We start from the raw sequence: 14,721 nt of genomic DNA on the forward strand, positions 1-14,721 counted from the left end.
GGGTAAAATACTCTGTCAGAGGGTCAATACAGATTTGATGGGCCAAATGGCCTCTTCTGCATTGTAGGGATACCATGATTGTTAACTGTAAAGAAACAGTCACCCAGATTTGGGGTAACTCGTTGAGTGAGCACATGTCCGTGGTCAAAGGTCACTCACGCATGAAGGATTGTGCAGGGGAGTCATTTAGTTCAAAGTCATGAGTGTTTCATTTCTATGACAAGTCATTTCGGGTCCTCTCGGGATGGCTGAATTTTTTTTTCCACTCTGTGTCCGACCTCGTTCCTATCAGGGCAGTTCCACCTGGGCTTTCCCAGCAGTGTGCAAACAATTAGAAACACTGCCTGCTTTGAAACGGAGCCAGATCAAAACAGGAATAGCCCACATTTACTCTCTGGTCTATTCTGAGTTAGCTAGTCTGAGTCACTCTAACTACAACCAGGTGGGAGGGTGGGAGTCCTTTTGTTAACACATGACATAGTGCATTTGTATCTAAAAAAAAACCCAGCCCACACCCTCAGAGTAGCCTGTCTGAGGTACCTGCCTAACACTGGTCATAGGAATGCGGGTCTGCCATCAAACATTTAGCTCAGAGTATAGTTTGGCAACAGTAAGGTGAGGAATTATGACTCATGCTCCCGTGACAAGATATGATTTGCACAAGAGTGTAGACCAGTCTATTCTCTCAGCCCTGAAACTGGCATTCAACCCTCTGGCAGGTCCGTGAGGAATACCCAAGGGACCACAAGGAATTTTCCCAGCATTTCCTTGTGGGGAATTTCCTTGGACTTTATCAAGGGACTTTTACCCACAATGGGAGAGATATTTTGAAAGAAAGCAGGAACAAGATAACATGGAAAATATACAATTGGAGAGATGCTGTTCAGCCCCACCTGTTCCATGTTATTAATTAAGCTTCACATGAGTTTGTCTCCCACTCTACACCCCTCCTCCCACCTTCCTGCATATCCTCCTTCTCCTCTCATGCTCTCATCCAGCCTCCCCCAAATGCATGCCTGCTATTTAGCTCCTTTTGGGGACACAGTCCACATTCTCACCGCTGTCAATGTGGCACAGTGGTTAGCACTGCTGCCTCACAGCACAGAGACCCGAGTTTGATTCTAACCTTGGGTCACTGTGTGGAGTTTGCACATTCTCCCTGTGTCTGCATGGGTTTCCTCCTGGTGCTCTGGTTTCCTCCCATGCTCCAAAGATGTGGAGTTAGATGGATTGGCCATGGGAAATGTATGGGTTACCAGGATAAGATGGGGGAAAATGGGCCTGGGTAAGGTACTCGGAAAGCATTAATCCAAACTCGATGAACCAAATGACCTCCTGTGACACTATAGGGTTTCTATTATTCTCTGATATATGGCCTCTATTTCTGGTGTCCCACACTAGGGGAGACATCTCTTTACTTCTGTCCTATCAAACCCTTCCATTATTTTAAATAGCCTCCATCCAATCACTCCCATAACCACCTTTTTTGCAGAGAAAAGACACTGTTCAATCATTCTGCATTGTTACACCTCTCAGTAAAATATACATGTTTTCCCTATTCATTGCATTTGTTAGAGGTAGTAATTAATTATACTTTATATCCGATAGATATATATCTTTTCATTCATGGGACAAGCGTGTCGTTGGCTGGGTCAGCATTAATTGCCCATCCCTAGTTGCCCTTGGAGGGCAGTTGAGTGTGATCCCATTGCTGTGGCTCTGGAGTCACCATGTAGGCCACACTGGGTAAGGACAGCAGATTTCCTTCCCTAAAACACATTAGTGAACCAGATGGGGTTTTCCAACAATGGTTTCACGGTCATTCATGATAATTCCCGATATTTTACACCAAATTCAAATTCCACCATCCCCCGTGGCGGGATTCGAACCTGGGCTGCCAGAACGTTGAACGGATTAACAGTCTAGCGATAACACTACAAGGCCATCGCCCTCCCTGATTATTCCATAATACATATTATCTATACACTATATTGTACATACTATGTTATATATGTTGTTAAACATTATGTATTTCACAAAAATATATTATACAGTTCACCCAAAGACAGATAATTGGCAGCAATCATATTTTAATACTGCAGTGGGTGTGATTACTAAATGTTAATGAGGCATGGGAGGAAATCTGTATGCATTTCCCCAGCCCAATCAGTAGCCAGTGAAACAAGCTGACAGTTCACCTATAACCTAGCAGGACAAGGGGCAGATGCCTGGGAATACCATCGCCTGCCTGCCCCCCACCCAGTCACTCACTATCCCCACTTGGAAATATAAATTGGCTGCTTTTTTAGGTCAAAATCCCAGAATGCCCTTCCCTAACCAGCACCCGTGGGAGCACCTGCGCCACGTGGACCGCAGTGGTTCGAGGAGGAGAACCCACCACCCACTTTTCAAGGGGCAATTAGGGAGGGACAGTAAGTGCCGGGCCTAGCCAGCAATGCCCATATCACAAATCTTTTTTTAAAAAAACAAATGGGGCTGCAGTATTGCAGTTTGGTTGCAAATAGTCCCCACGTACACACAAACTAACAGTTAATTGGGCTTCTATGAGATCAGCAATGAGTTGCAGGACAGGCTCAAAAGAGGGTGTTTCCGTTTTACACACGAGGAAGTTTCCCAAATGCATTTCCCCCTGGAGTGATGGTTCGCTGTCGAGTTACATTCTAATAAGTCTCACAACCTGTCCCTAATTAGAATGCAACTCTGATGTGGAGCTGCCAGCGTTGGACTGCAGTGGGCACAGTAAGAAGTCTCACAATACCAGTTGAGTGCAGTCACATTGCTGAGGCTCTGGAGTCACTTGTAGGCCACACTGGGTAAGAGCGGCAGATTTCCTTCCTTAAAGCGCACTAGTAAACCAGATGGGGTTTTCCGACAATGGTTTCATGGTCATTCATGATAATTCCCGATATTTTGCACTGAATTCAAATTCCACCATGGAACCATGAAGGAGCAGCGCTCCAAAAGTTCGTGATCCCAAATAAACCTGTTGGACTTTAACCTGGTGTTGACATACTTCATACTGTGTTCAACCCAGTCCAACGCCAGCATCTCCACATAAGAGTTACATTCTAATCAGGGACAGGTTGCATCATTTCTTTATCTCATTCACATTCTTCCTCTCTCCCACACAGATTCTTTCATGCCCCTTCTTTGGATCCCCATCTTAGAAGAACTTAAACCCCAGTTCTTCATTTTTACATTACTTCCCTGTGGGCTAGGAGGAGAGGAGGACTGCATGCATCAAACGTGGCACCCAGTGGCTTAAACAAAACTGGATTGACCAGGCCAGTCACGCCGGTAGCCCTCTCCAACTCAGGAGGTCATGAACTCAAGTCTGACTCCAGAAATTTGAGCCCTAAAAATCCTGGCTGCCGCTCCCGGGTGCAGTACCGAGGGGGGTGCTACATGGTCGGAGATGCTGTCTGAGGCACTAAACCAAGGCCCTCTCTCTCCCACTGCCAAGGTGGATGTAAAATACAGAGAATCCCATCCTGGCTAGGATCACATTGCAGCTGCGGGATCTTGCTGTGCACGTGTTGGCTGCCACTTTTCCTACATTACAAAAGTGGCTGCTTTCATTAAAAAAAGTCTTCAAATGGGAACATCCTAGCACTTGTAAAGGGGGCTATAAAAAGTGTTTTTAAATAATCCCAAACTACAAAACTATTTCAACATTAATCCCTAATCTGAAAGTTAGTTTTAAAATTTAAATAGTTTTTTTTAACTAATCCATAACCTTAACGCTTGATTTAAACTTTAAATGAAGTGTTTTAATAATCCATAACTTTAAATGGCGTTTAAACCTAGCGCTACAAGCGTTTTTAACTAATCCACAACTTTAACACTAGTTTTAAACTTTAGTGTTTTTTTAAAATAATCCCTAACTTTAACGCTAAGTTTAAATAGTGTTTTAATAAACCGAAACCTTAACGTTAGTTTTTGTTTAAATAACCCTAACAAAGTTAGCCCCAAACTTTAAATAAAATGCTTCTTAAATAGCCCCAAAGCTAAAGTTAGTTTTATTTAAACTTTAAATAAAGTGGTTTCTTTAATATTCGCTAACCTTAAAATTGTTTTGAAGTATTCCATAACTTTAACGCTAGTTTTAAACTTTTAAATACTGTTTTTCGTTCGCCCCCTTTCAGACAAAATTGGAGGCAATTGCTGCAACTGGCGGCGGCGGGGAGGGGGCTGTAGTGAGTTGAAACTTACGTGTCTCCATCTTCGCTCCTGAATGTGGTCCATCCAGCCGGGCTGGCTTTCTGCTCCTGCTCCTCCACATTCAGACTGCCGACCCGCTCCGTCACGCTGTCCAGGCTCTCTTGCATGGAGTCGATCCCGCTGTCCAGCCTCTCCCCTTCCAGGGCCAGCTTTGAATCCAAAGGCTTGACATTTCTGCCCTCCTGCCCCAGTCTGGAATTGCCCACCAGATCAGACATCTCACTGGGACTGTAAAAAGATTACTGCCTTATATATATATATATTTTTTTCTCTCTGGAGAAAGTTGCTCCTTTTACAAGCAGAGAGAGAGAAAAAACACGTCTTTCTAACTCCACTGTCAAACTGGGAATCAGTAGGCGGAGACATCTAATTGCGATATATAAAAACCCCGCCTCCTTATTTAGAATAGGGGGAATACCACATGCGTAATTCCGGGTGCTTTTGCAGACATGACTATTACTATACTGTCCTCACTAAATCCCCTGGTACCATTCTGCCAGTTTCCTCATCTTGGACTCTTCTTATCTCTTTCTCCCAAACTTTTTTTTCTCCTAGTCGGCTGTAATTTAACGTGGATTTTACGGTCAGGAATGTTACAGAGGAAGGAAATCTTTTTAAATCATTTCCTGTTATATACATATACTCAAACGAAATGGGTCTTTTAACTTGAAATAGAAGCCCATACCCCTCCCTTGCTGCCAATTGAACAAGGGAATAGTTAAGGATTTTCTATGTAGTGAGATGTCAAAATGAGTTTTTTTTTAAAAGTTGTGTATTTATATATGTAGAGGGGAAATTGAATGGCAATTTTGTTTCTCAAGCTTTCTGTCTTTTCAATTTCGTCTTTTTGAATCATAGAATCCCTACAGCGCAGGAGGAGGCCATTTCGTCCATTAAATCTACACTAACTCTCTGACAGAGTATCTTATGATGTGGAGATGCTGGCATTGGACTGGGGTAAACACAGTAAGAAGTCTGACAACACCAGGTCCACTTTAACCTGGTGTTGTGAGACTTCTTACAGAGTATCTTACGCAGGCCCTATCCCTGTGACCCCACATGTTTAGCATAGCCAATCCACTTAACCTGCACATCTTTGGACACTAAGGGGCAATTTAGCGTGGCCAATCCACTTAACCTACACATCCTTGGAAACTAAGAGCAATTTAGTGTGGCCAATCCACCTAACCTGCACATCTTTAGACCCGAAGGGGCAATTTAAATGGTCAATCCACCTAACCTTTGACAAGGTACCACATGGTAGGTTGTTGTATAAGGTTAAATCTCGTGGGATCTAGGGTGAGGTATCTAAATGGATACAAAATTGGCTTTTTGACAGAAGCCAGAGAGTGGTTGTAGAGAGTTGTTTTTCAAACTGGAGGCCTGTGACCAGCAGTGTGCCTCAGGGATCAGTGCTGGGCTCATTGTTATTTGTCGTTTACATTAATGATTTAGATGAGAATATAGGAGACATGGGAAAGGAAAGTTTAGCTATCCCCTAGCTATAATGTAACACTACACTCTGTGCTCTTTCCTTTCCTTCTCCCCAATGTACTCTATGAACAGTATGCTTTATCTGTATCACGTGCAAGAAACAATACTTTTCACTGTGTCCCAATATATGGAACAATAATAAATCAAATCAAATCACTAAGTGGGCAGCATGGTGGCACAGTGGTCAGCACTACTACCTCACAGCACTGGGGACCTGGGTTCAATTCCGGGCTTGGGTCACTATCTGTGTGGAGTTTGCACGTTCTCACTGTGTCTGTATGGGTTTCCTCTAGGTCTTCTGATTTCTTCCCGTACTCCAAAGATGTGCAGGTTAGCTGGATTGGCCATGCTAAATTGCCCCTTATCCAACTATATGCAAATTGGATGGATTGGCCATACTAAATTGCCCCTTAATGCGAGGGCAACTAGCAGGGGTATGTATGTGAGGTATTTTTGCAAGGGACTATAAAAGGTCATGAATGTAGTCCAGTCCATCATGCAATCCAGCCTCTTATCCGTTGATTCTATCTACACTTCCTGCTGCCTCGGCAAAGCAGCCAGCATAATTAAGGACCCCACGCACCCCGGACATTCTCTCTTCCACCTTTGCCATAGGGGAAAAAGATACAAAAGTCTGAGGTCACGTACCAACTGACTCAAGAACAGCTTCTTCCCTGCTCCTGTCAGACGTTTGAACAGACTTACCTTGCATTAAGTTGATCTTTCTCTACACCCTACCTATGACTGTAGCACTACATTCTGCACACTCCCCTTTCCTTCTCTATGAATGGCATGCTTTGTCTGTATAGTGTACAAGAAACAATACTTTTCACTGTATGTTAATACATATGACAATAATAAATCAAATCAAATCAAGGTTATGGGGATAGGGCCTTAGTGGGATTGTTATCGGTGCAGACTTGATGGTCTGAATAGCCTCCTTCTGCACTGTAGGGATTTTATTCTACTCTAATAAGACATCAGTCTGGATATTATTCAGGAGCTGGAACCCAGGCTGATTTCATTTCTGCTCTCTCCCACAGTACCAACTCTTCCAGTTCAGTCCCAACTCAATCCAGCCAAGGTCAGGGATTCCCTCGCCCTGTTCTTTCTTAAGACACGCCCAAACATGTTCTGCATCAGTGCTGGGTTTCCCTGTGTACACCCCCCCCGCCCCCCCCCAATTCAGTCAGAAAATATGTAAAGTGAAATTAGTTCTATCTCTCGAAAGCGATGACTCAAGGTTAGGAATCTGATCTGGGATCTTCCCCGAGTGTGAGTAACTAGCTGACTGGTGTCATTCAAGAGCTCCGCCAATGCTACTGGCTGGAATGCAATCGAAGTGGACTATGCATATAACTGTTACGGACTGCATTCCAGCTGTGGCTCACTCAGTGGTACTCTCATCTCTGAGTCACCAGGTTTCAGCTTCGGATTCGCATTCCCTCCAAAACTCCAGTACAAAGGTTAATGCAGACACTGACGGAGGGCTGGCAGTGAAATGTTAAACTGGTGTCCTATCCATTCTCTCAGGCGACTATTAGGCGGCACAGTGGTTAGCACTGCTGCTTCAAAGCTCCAGGGACCCGGCTTGGGTCACTGTCTATGTGAATGTCTATGTTGGGTCACTGTCTACCTTCCACACATCTGACGAAGGAACATTGTTTCCGAAAGCTTGTGTAATTACTAGCAAATAAACTGGTTGGACTCTAACCTGGTGTTGTGAGACTTCTTTGTTTGCACGTTCTCCCCGTGTCTGCATGGGTTTCCTCCAGGTGCTCTGGTGTCCTCCCACACTCCAAAAGACATAAGAACTGGGAGCAGGAGTAGGCCATCTGGCCCCTGCTCCACCATTCAATAAGATCATGGCTGATCTTTTTGTGGACTCAGCTCCACTTACCTGCCCACTCACCATAACCCTTAATTCTTTACTGTTCAAAAATTTACCTATCCTTGCCTTAAAAACATGAAGTAGCTTCAACTGCTTCACTGGGCAGGGAATTCCAGAAGTCAAGACATGTTGGTTAGGGTGCATTGGCTATGCTAAATTCTCCCTCAGTGTACCCGAACAGTCGCCGGAGTGTGGCGACTAGGGGATTTTCACAGCAACTTCATTGCAGTGTTAATGTAAGCCTACTTGTCACACTAATAAATAAACTTTAAAAAAAAGTCACGTTCCAGGGCCACTTGAGGGTGGGAATGCCTTTCATGCCTGCTTCCAAGTCCACTGAGTGTGTGCGTCCCTACAGGTGTCATAAGTATGTTTACATTAACACTGCAATGAAGTTACTGTGAGAATCCCCTAGTCGCCACACTCTGGCGACCGTTCGGATACACTGAGAGAGAATTTAACACGGCCAAATGCACCCTAACCAGCATGTCTTTCTTTGAATTGGTTTTAATTTGATTTGATTTATTGTCACAGGTATTAACATACAGTGAAAAGTATTGTTTCTTGTGCACTATACAAACAAAACATATCGTTCATGGAGAAGGAAACCAGAGAGTGCAGAATGCAGTGTTACAGTCACAGCTAGGGTGTAGAGAAAGATCAACTTCTTCCCTGCTGCCATCAGACTTTTGACTGGACCTACCTTGCATTAGAGGTAGGTCCATTCAAAAGTCTGATGGCAGCAGGGAAGAAGCTATTCTTGAGTTGGTGGGTACATGATCTTAGACTTTTGCATGTCTGTCCCAACGGAAGAAGGTGGAAGAGAGAATGTCTGGGGGGCATGGGGTCCTTAATTATGCTGGCTGCTTTGACAGAGTCAATGGATGGGAGGCTGGTTTGCGTGATGGACTGGGCTTCATTGGAGAACACCAAAGCACCCTAAAAAAAAACACACAGACATGGGGAGAACGTGCAGACTCCACACAGTGACCAAGCCGGGAATTGAACCTGGGTCCCTGGCACTGTGAGGCAGCAGTGCTAACCACTGTACCATTTAGACAGACATGAACGGCCCTATTTTAAAGATGGAAGGATTTTTCCTAGACTCATAGAACCCCTACAGTGCAGAAGGAGGCCATTCAGTCCATCGAGTTTGCACCAACCACAATCCTACCCAGGTCCCATCTCTGTAACCCCATGCATTCATCCTGTTAATCTCCTGACACTAAGGGGCAATTTAGCATGGCCAATCCATCTAACCTGCGCATCCTTGGAGTGTGGCAGAAAACCAGAGAAAACCCATGCAGACATGGGGAGAATGTGCAAACTCCACACAGACAGTGACCCGAGATTGGAATTGAACCTGGGTCCCTGGCGCTGTGAGGCAGCAATGCTAACCACTGTGCCACCGTGCCACCCAAGATTGCAATCTCTTCAACAACCATAAAAGCAACTTAATTGATGTTTAATATTTAATAATATTCCTCTCATTAACTATTTCTCACTCGAAGGAGGACAGGTCCAGAACAGCACTGAAGGAGTGCTGCGTTGTCAGAGGAACAGCCTTGTGGGTGCAGTGTTAAACCAAGTCCTCTCTTTGGTGGATGCAAATGATCCTTCGATTGCGACAGAAGCAGAGCAGGGGATTTCACTCCGGGCCGATGTTAACCCTTAATGAGCAAGGGGGAAAATGATGATCACATCGCTGCTTGTGGGATCTTGCTGTGCGTGCATTGAGCTGCAATGTTTCCTACAACACAGCAGCGACTGCACTTCAAAAAGTATTTGATTGGCTAACTAGCACATTGTGAAGTCCCAGAGGCCGCTGTGTAAATGCAAGTCTTGTTTTACGTGAAGGAGTTGAGACAAGTTAGATTGGCTTGGTTGCTTGATGTTAGACATGTGCTCCCCCTCTGCTGGTAGAACATTGCAACTGCGTTCAGGCCAAACCGGTCTCATTCTCTGAAGGTGACAGGATAATTGATCCAAATACAACCTCCCAGTGGGCAATCCTGTCCGGATGGAGACTAATGTCCCCCCAAAGTCTGTCTACCAAAACACAAGTCAGAACTGTGGTGGAATACCCACCACTTGTCTGGATGAGTGAAGTTCCATGGCACAGTGGTTAGAATTCCTGCCTCACAGCTCCAGGGACCTGGGTTTGATTCCTGGCCTCCGGTCACTGTCTATGTGGAGTTTGCATGTTCTCCCCCCCACCCCCCCCTGTCTGCGTGGGTTTCCTCCGGGTGCTCCAGTTTCCTCCTACAGTCCAAAGAGGTGCTGGTTAGGCTGATTGGCCATGCTAAATTGCTCCTGACAGTCCCGGGATACATAGGTTAGAGGGATTAGTGGGGTTAATATGTGGAATTATGGGGATAGAGCTGGGTGGGATTGTTGTCACCAGATGGGCTGAATGGCTTCCTTCTGCACTGTAGTTCTATTAACACTCTAGAAGCTCAACACCATGCAGGACAAATCATGCAAAGTCTGCACATTCTCCCTGTATCTGCGTGGGTTTCCTTCGGGTGCTCTGGTTTCCTCTGAAAGACCAGGTGGTTAGGTTGATTGGCCATGTTAAATTCTCTCTCAGTGTACCCGAACAGGCGCAGGTGTGTGGCGACTAGGGGAATTTCATAATAACTTAATTGCAGTGTTAATTAAGCCTGCTTGTGACCGTAACAAATAAATAAGCACCACCGACACACAGTTGGCAGGTGTGTACCAGCTACAAGATGCACTGAAACAATTTGCCGAGACTCCTCAGACAGCACCTTCCAAACTCATGACATCTACCATCCAAAATGGCAAGGGTAGCAGATACATGGGAACAGCACGACCTCAAGTGCCCCTCCAAGTCACTCACCATCCTGACTTGGCCATATATTGGCCATTGCTTCACTGTCGCTAGGTCAAAATCTTGGAATTCCCTCCCTAATGGCATTGTGGGTGTAACTACGCCAAAACGGACTGTAGTGGGTTCAAGAAGACTGGCTCACCACCACCTTCTCAAGGGGCAATTAGGGATGGGCAATAAATGCTGGTGAAGTCAGTGATGCCCACATCCTGTAAAATGAATAAACCTTTCACTCAGAGAACTCAGAAGGGCCTAAGTTCCTTAACTGAGGCATGGCATTGGTCTGCCCTCCCCAGCCTCTTCCCCACTCTCAATTTCACAGGCTCGGGTGTGTCATTTTCTGTGACCACAAGTCCGAACCCCAGCAGTGAGAGGTAGCTGGCTATTTGACTGTGGGGTGCATCACAATGAGGCCCCAGTTCTGCAGATGCCCAGTCCCCATACATTACTGAGAGTAATGTTTTGTTGTCACTTTGGTCGCCTCGTTAAAGTAAAGTTTATTTATTAGTCACAAGTAAGGCTTACATTAACACTGCAATGAAGTTACCATGAAATTCCCCCAGTCGCTGCACTCGGGCATCTGTTTGGTCAATGCACCCTAACCAGCATGTCTTTCAGACGGTGGGAGGAAACCAGAGCACCCAAAAGAAACGCACGCAGACATGGGGAGAATGTGCAGACTCTGCACAGACAGTGACCCAAGCTGGGAATCAGACCCAGGTCCCTGGCCCTGTGAGGCAGCAGTGCTAGCCACTATGCCACCGTGTTGCCCCAAAGGAAAGTGTATTTATTAGTCACAAGTAGGCTTACATTAACACTACAATGAAGTTACTGTGAAAATTCTCTAGTTGCCACCCTCTGGTGCCTGTTCGGGTACACTGAAGGAGAATTTAGCATGGCCAATCCCCCTAACCTGCACATCTTTGGACTGTGGGAGGAACCTGGAGCACCCGGAGGAAACCTATGCAGACACGGGGAGAACATGTAAAGTCCACACAGACAGTGACCCAAGCCGGGAATCCAACCTGGGTCCCTGGTGCTGTGAGGCAGCCGTGCTAACGCACTGTGCCACTGTGCTATCCATTACACAGCAGAAAAGGCATTTGGCCTCTGTTTCCCTTCTTGCAGGGTTCAGGTGCCAACGAGAAGGCTTCAGGGTCAGATCTTCAGAGCTCCTCCACGACTCTCAACCTCTGTCCCTTTAAGAGGCAATTGGAAGGTGAAAAGGGGAATCCTAGCGCAGCAGCGCCAGCTGATGACATTTAAAGGTATTGCAGCAACTCATTCCACACACTTGAATTTCTGCTCAAATTCCATTGTAGGTGTTGGGGGGAAGGGGGGCCAGCATGTGGAGGAGTGGTGGGGTAGGTAGGTTGACAAAGGATGGCAGTTACTCTTGCTCCAAAGTCAGAAAACTGTGCGTTCAGGCTCACACTCCAGGCCAGGGGTGGCACAGTGGGTTAGCACTGCTGCCTCACAGCACCAGCAACCCAGGTTCGATTCCCGGCTTGGGTCACAGTCTGTACGGAGTCTGCACATTCTCCCCGTGTCTGTGTGGGTTTCCTCTGGGTGCTCCAGTTTCCTCCCACAGCCTGAAAGACGTGTTGGTTAGGGTGCATTGACTCAAACAGGTGCCAGAGTGTGGCAACTGGGGGGATTTTCACAGTAACTTCATTGCAGTGTTAATGTAAGGCTTACTTGTGACACTAATAAATAAACTTGATATTTCCTAAGCTGACTCTTCAGTGTGGTACTGAGGGAGTGCTGCACTGTTGAAGGTACTGTCCCTTGAAAAGGGTTTGAATTGAGACCCTGTCTGCTCTCCCAAAATAAAGAGCCCCATGTCTCTGTTTTGGACCCTGCCCTTCCCAAAAGAGGCATTCCTGGCCAATACCCATCCCCAAAACAAGCACCTAAAAACAGACTTTCTGGTGATCCTCACTGTGCAGTTTATGGGGGTTTTCAATTCATTCGAGGTACATAGGCATCACTGGCTGGGCCAGCATTTATTGCCCATCCCTAGTTGCCTTGAACTGAGTGTCTTGCTTGACCATTTCAGAGGACAGTTGAGAGTCAACCACATTGCTGAGGGTCTGGAGTCACATATAGGCCAGACCAGGTAAGGACAGCAGATTTCCTTCCCTAAAGGACTTAGTGAACCAAATGGGCTTTTCCAACAATGGTCGTCAGTAGATCTTTAATTACAGATTTTTTTTTGTTGAATTCAAATTCCACCATCTGCCGTGGTGAGATTTGAACCCAGGTCCCCCAGAACATCAGCTGAGTTTCTGGATTAGTAGTATAGCGATAATATCACTAGGCCATTGCCTTTCCTAGCTGTATGTGGTTGTCTGCCACATCAAAACATCTTACAAAAACCCCTTTGTCGGCTGGGAAGAGCTTTGGGACGTTCTGAGGTCGGGAAAGGTGCTATGGAAATGCAAGTCTTTCTTTCTTTACATCGTCAAAAGCAATTTCAGTTTTTATTTCAGCTGACTGCTTTTTCATCCTGAATCTGTTCTGCACAAACCACTCACTGTGAACACGAGGCAGCAATTAAATAGAATGTGATCATCAACTCTGCCTAAATAAAATTCCATTCCATTAGACCACCCACCCCCTCCACCCCACCGGCACCCACCACCTCTTATGAATTGGATTCGATGCGATTAAAAAATAAAGGCCGCTGCCCCATTTCTGAAACCAGATTAATTGTGAGTGCATTCTAAGTCAAATATAGCTGCAGCATCAAGGGCAGTCACTCTCACCTCACCTCTGGAATTCAGCTCTTCTGTACATGTTTGAACCATGGCTGTAATGAGGTCAGGAACTGAGAGACCCCGGTGAAACCCAAACTAAGTGTCCATGAGGAGGTTATTACTGAATAAGTGCTACTTGGTAGCATTGTTGATGACCCTTTCCATCACTTTACTGATGATCAAGAGTAGACAGATGGGGCTCTATAGAATCATAGAATCCCACAATGCAGATGGAGATCATTCGGCCCATCAAGTCTACATTGACCACAATCCCACCCAGGCCCTAATCCATTAACCCCATGCATGTACCCTAGCTAATCCCCTGACACTAATGGGCAATTTAGCATGGCTGATCCACCTAACTGCACATCTTTGGACTGTGGAAGGAAACTGGAGCACCTGGAGGAAACCCACACAGATATGGGGAGAACATGCAGACTCCACACAGGCAGTGATCCAAGTCAGGAATCTAAAACCAAAAGAGAAAATGCTGTAAAATCTCAGCAGGTCTGGCAGCATCTGTAAGGAGAGAAAAGAGCTGACGTTTAGAGTCCAGATGACCCTTTGGGAATCGAACCTGGGTCCCTGGTGCAGTGAGGCAGCGGTGCTAACCATTCTGTCACTGTGCCGTCTATTAAAGGAAATTCTTTTTAAAATTAATTTACGAGATGGGAGCACTGCTGGCTAGGCTCCGCATTTACTGTCTCTTCCCTAACTGCCGCTTGAGGAGGCGTTGAACTTCTTGGAGCTCCACCCATCCAGACAAGTGGGGAGTATTCCATCAGATTCCTGACTTGTCCCTTGTAGACGGTGCACAGGTTTTGGGGAGTCAAGAGATGAGTTACTCATCTTTGACCTGCTCTGGTAGCCACAGTAGCCGGTGGCACAGTGGTTAGCACTGCTGCCTCAGAGCGCCAGGGACCTGGGTTTGATTTCCGGCTTGGGTCACTGTCTGTGTGGAATTTACATGTTCTCCCCATGTCTGCGTGGGTTTCCTCCGGGTACTCCGGTTTCCTCCCACAGTCCAAAGATATGCAGGTTATGTGGATTGGCCATGCTAAATTGCCCCTTAGTGTCAGGGGGACTAGCTAGGGTAAATACGTGGTATTACTGGGGTGGGATTGTGGTCGGTGCAGACTCGATGGGCCGAATGCCCTCTTTCTGCACTGTAGGGATTCTATATGGTTGGTCCAGTTCAGTTTCTAGTCAATGGGAATCCCCAGTGTGTTGATTGTGGGTGATTTCTGGGCAGCACTGCTGCCTCACAGCACCAGAGACCCGGGTTCGATTCCTGGTTTGAGTCATTGTCTGAGTGGAGTTTACACATTCTCCCTGTGTCTGCGTGGGTTTCCTCCGGGTGCTCAGGTTTCCTCCCACACACCAAAGATGAATTTTTTTTTAAAGTTAATTTATCAGTCACAAGCAAGGCTCACATTAACACTGCAATGAAGTTACTGTGAAATTCCCCCAAGTCACCACAC

At 46.0% G+C, this 14,721-nt stretch overlaps 1 protein-coding gene across 1 annotated transcript in view; it reads right to left on the reverse strand.

Moving 5' to 3' along the window:
• LOC145362251 (NF-kappa-B inhibitor alpha-like) overlaps positions 1-14,721 on the reverse strand; it is a 48,459-nt gene that overhangs the window by 10,535 nt on the left and 23,203 nt on the right. The window contains exon 2 of the mRNA XM_080218326.1: positions 4,234-4,470. Coding sequence (XP_080074452.1) covers positions 4,234-4,470 — 237 coding nt within the window. The remainder of the gene's footprint in view (positions 1-4,233; positions 4,471-14,721) is intronic.

Source organism: Carcharhinus amblyrhynchos, unplaced genomic scaffold (genome assembly GCF_965287045.1).
Source record: "Carcharhinus amblyrhynchos unplaced genomic scaffold, sCarAmb.v2.hapA scaffold_37, whole genome shotgun sequence".
NCBI classification, from domain to species: domain Eukaryota; kingdom Metazoa; phylum Chordata; class Chondrichthyes; order Carcharhiniformes; family Carcharhinidae; genus Carcharhinus; species Carcharhinus amblyrhynchos.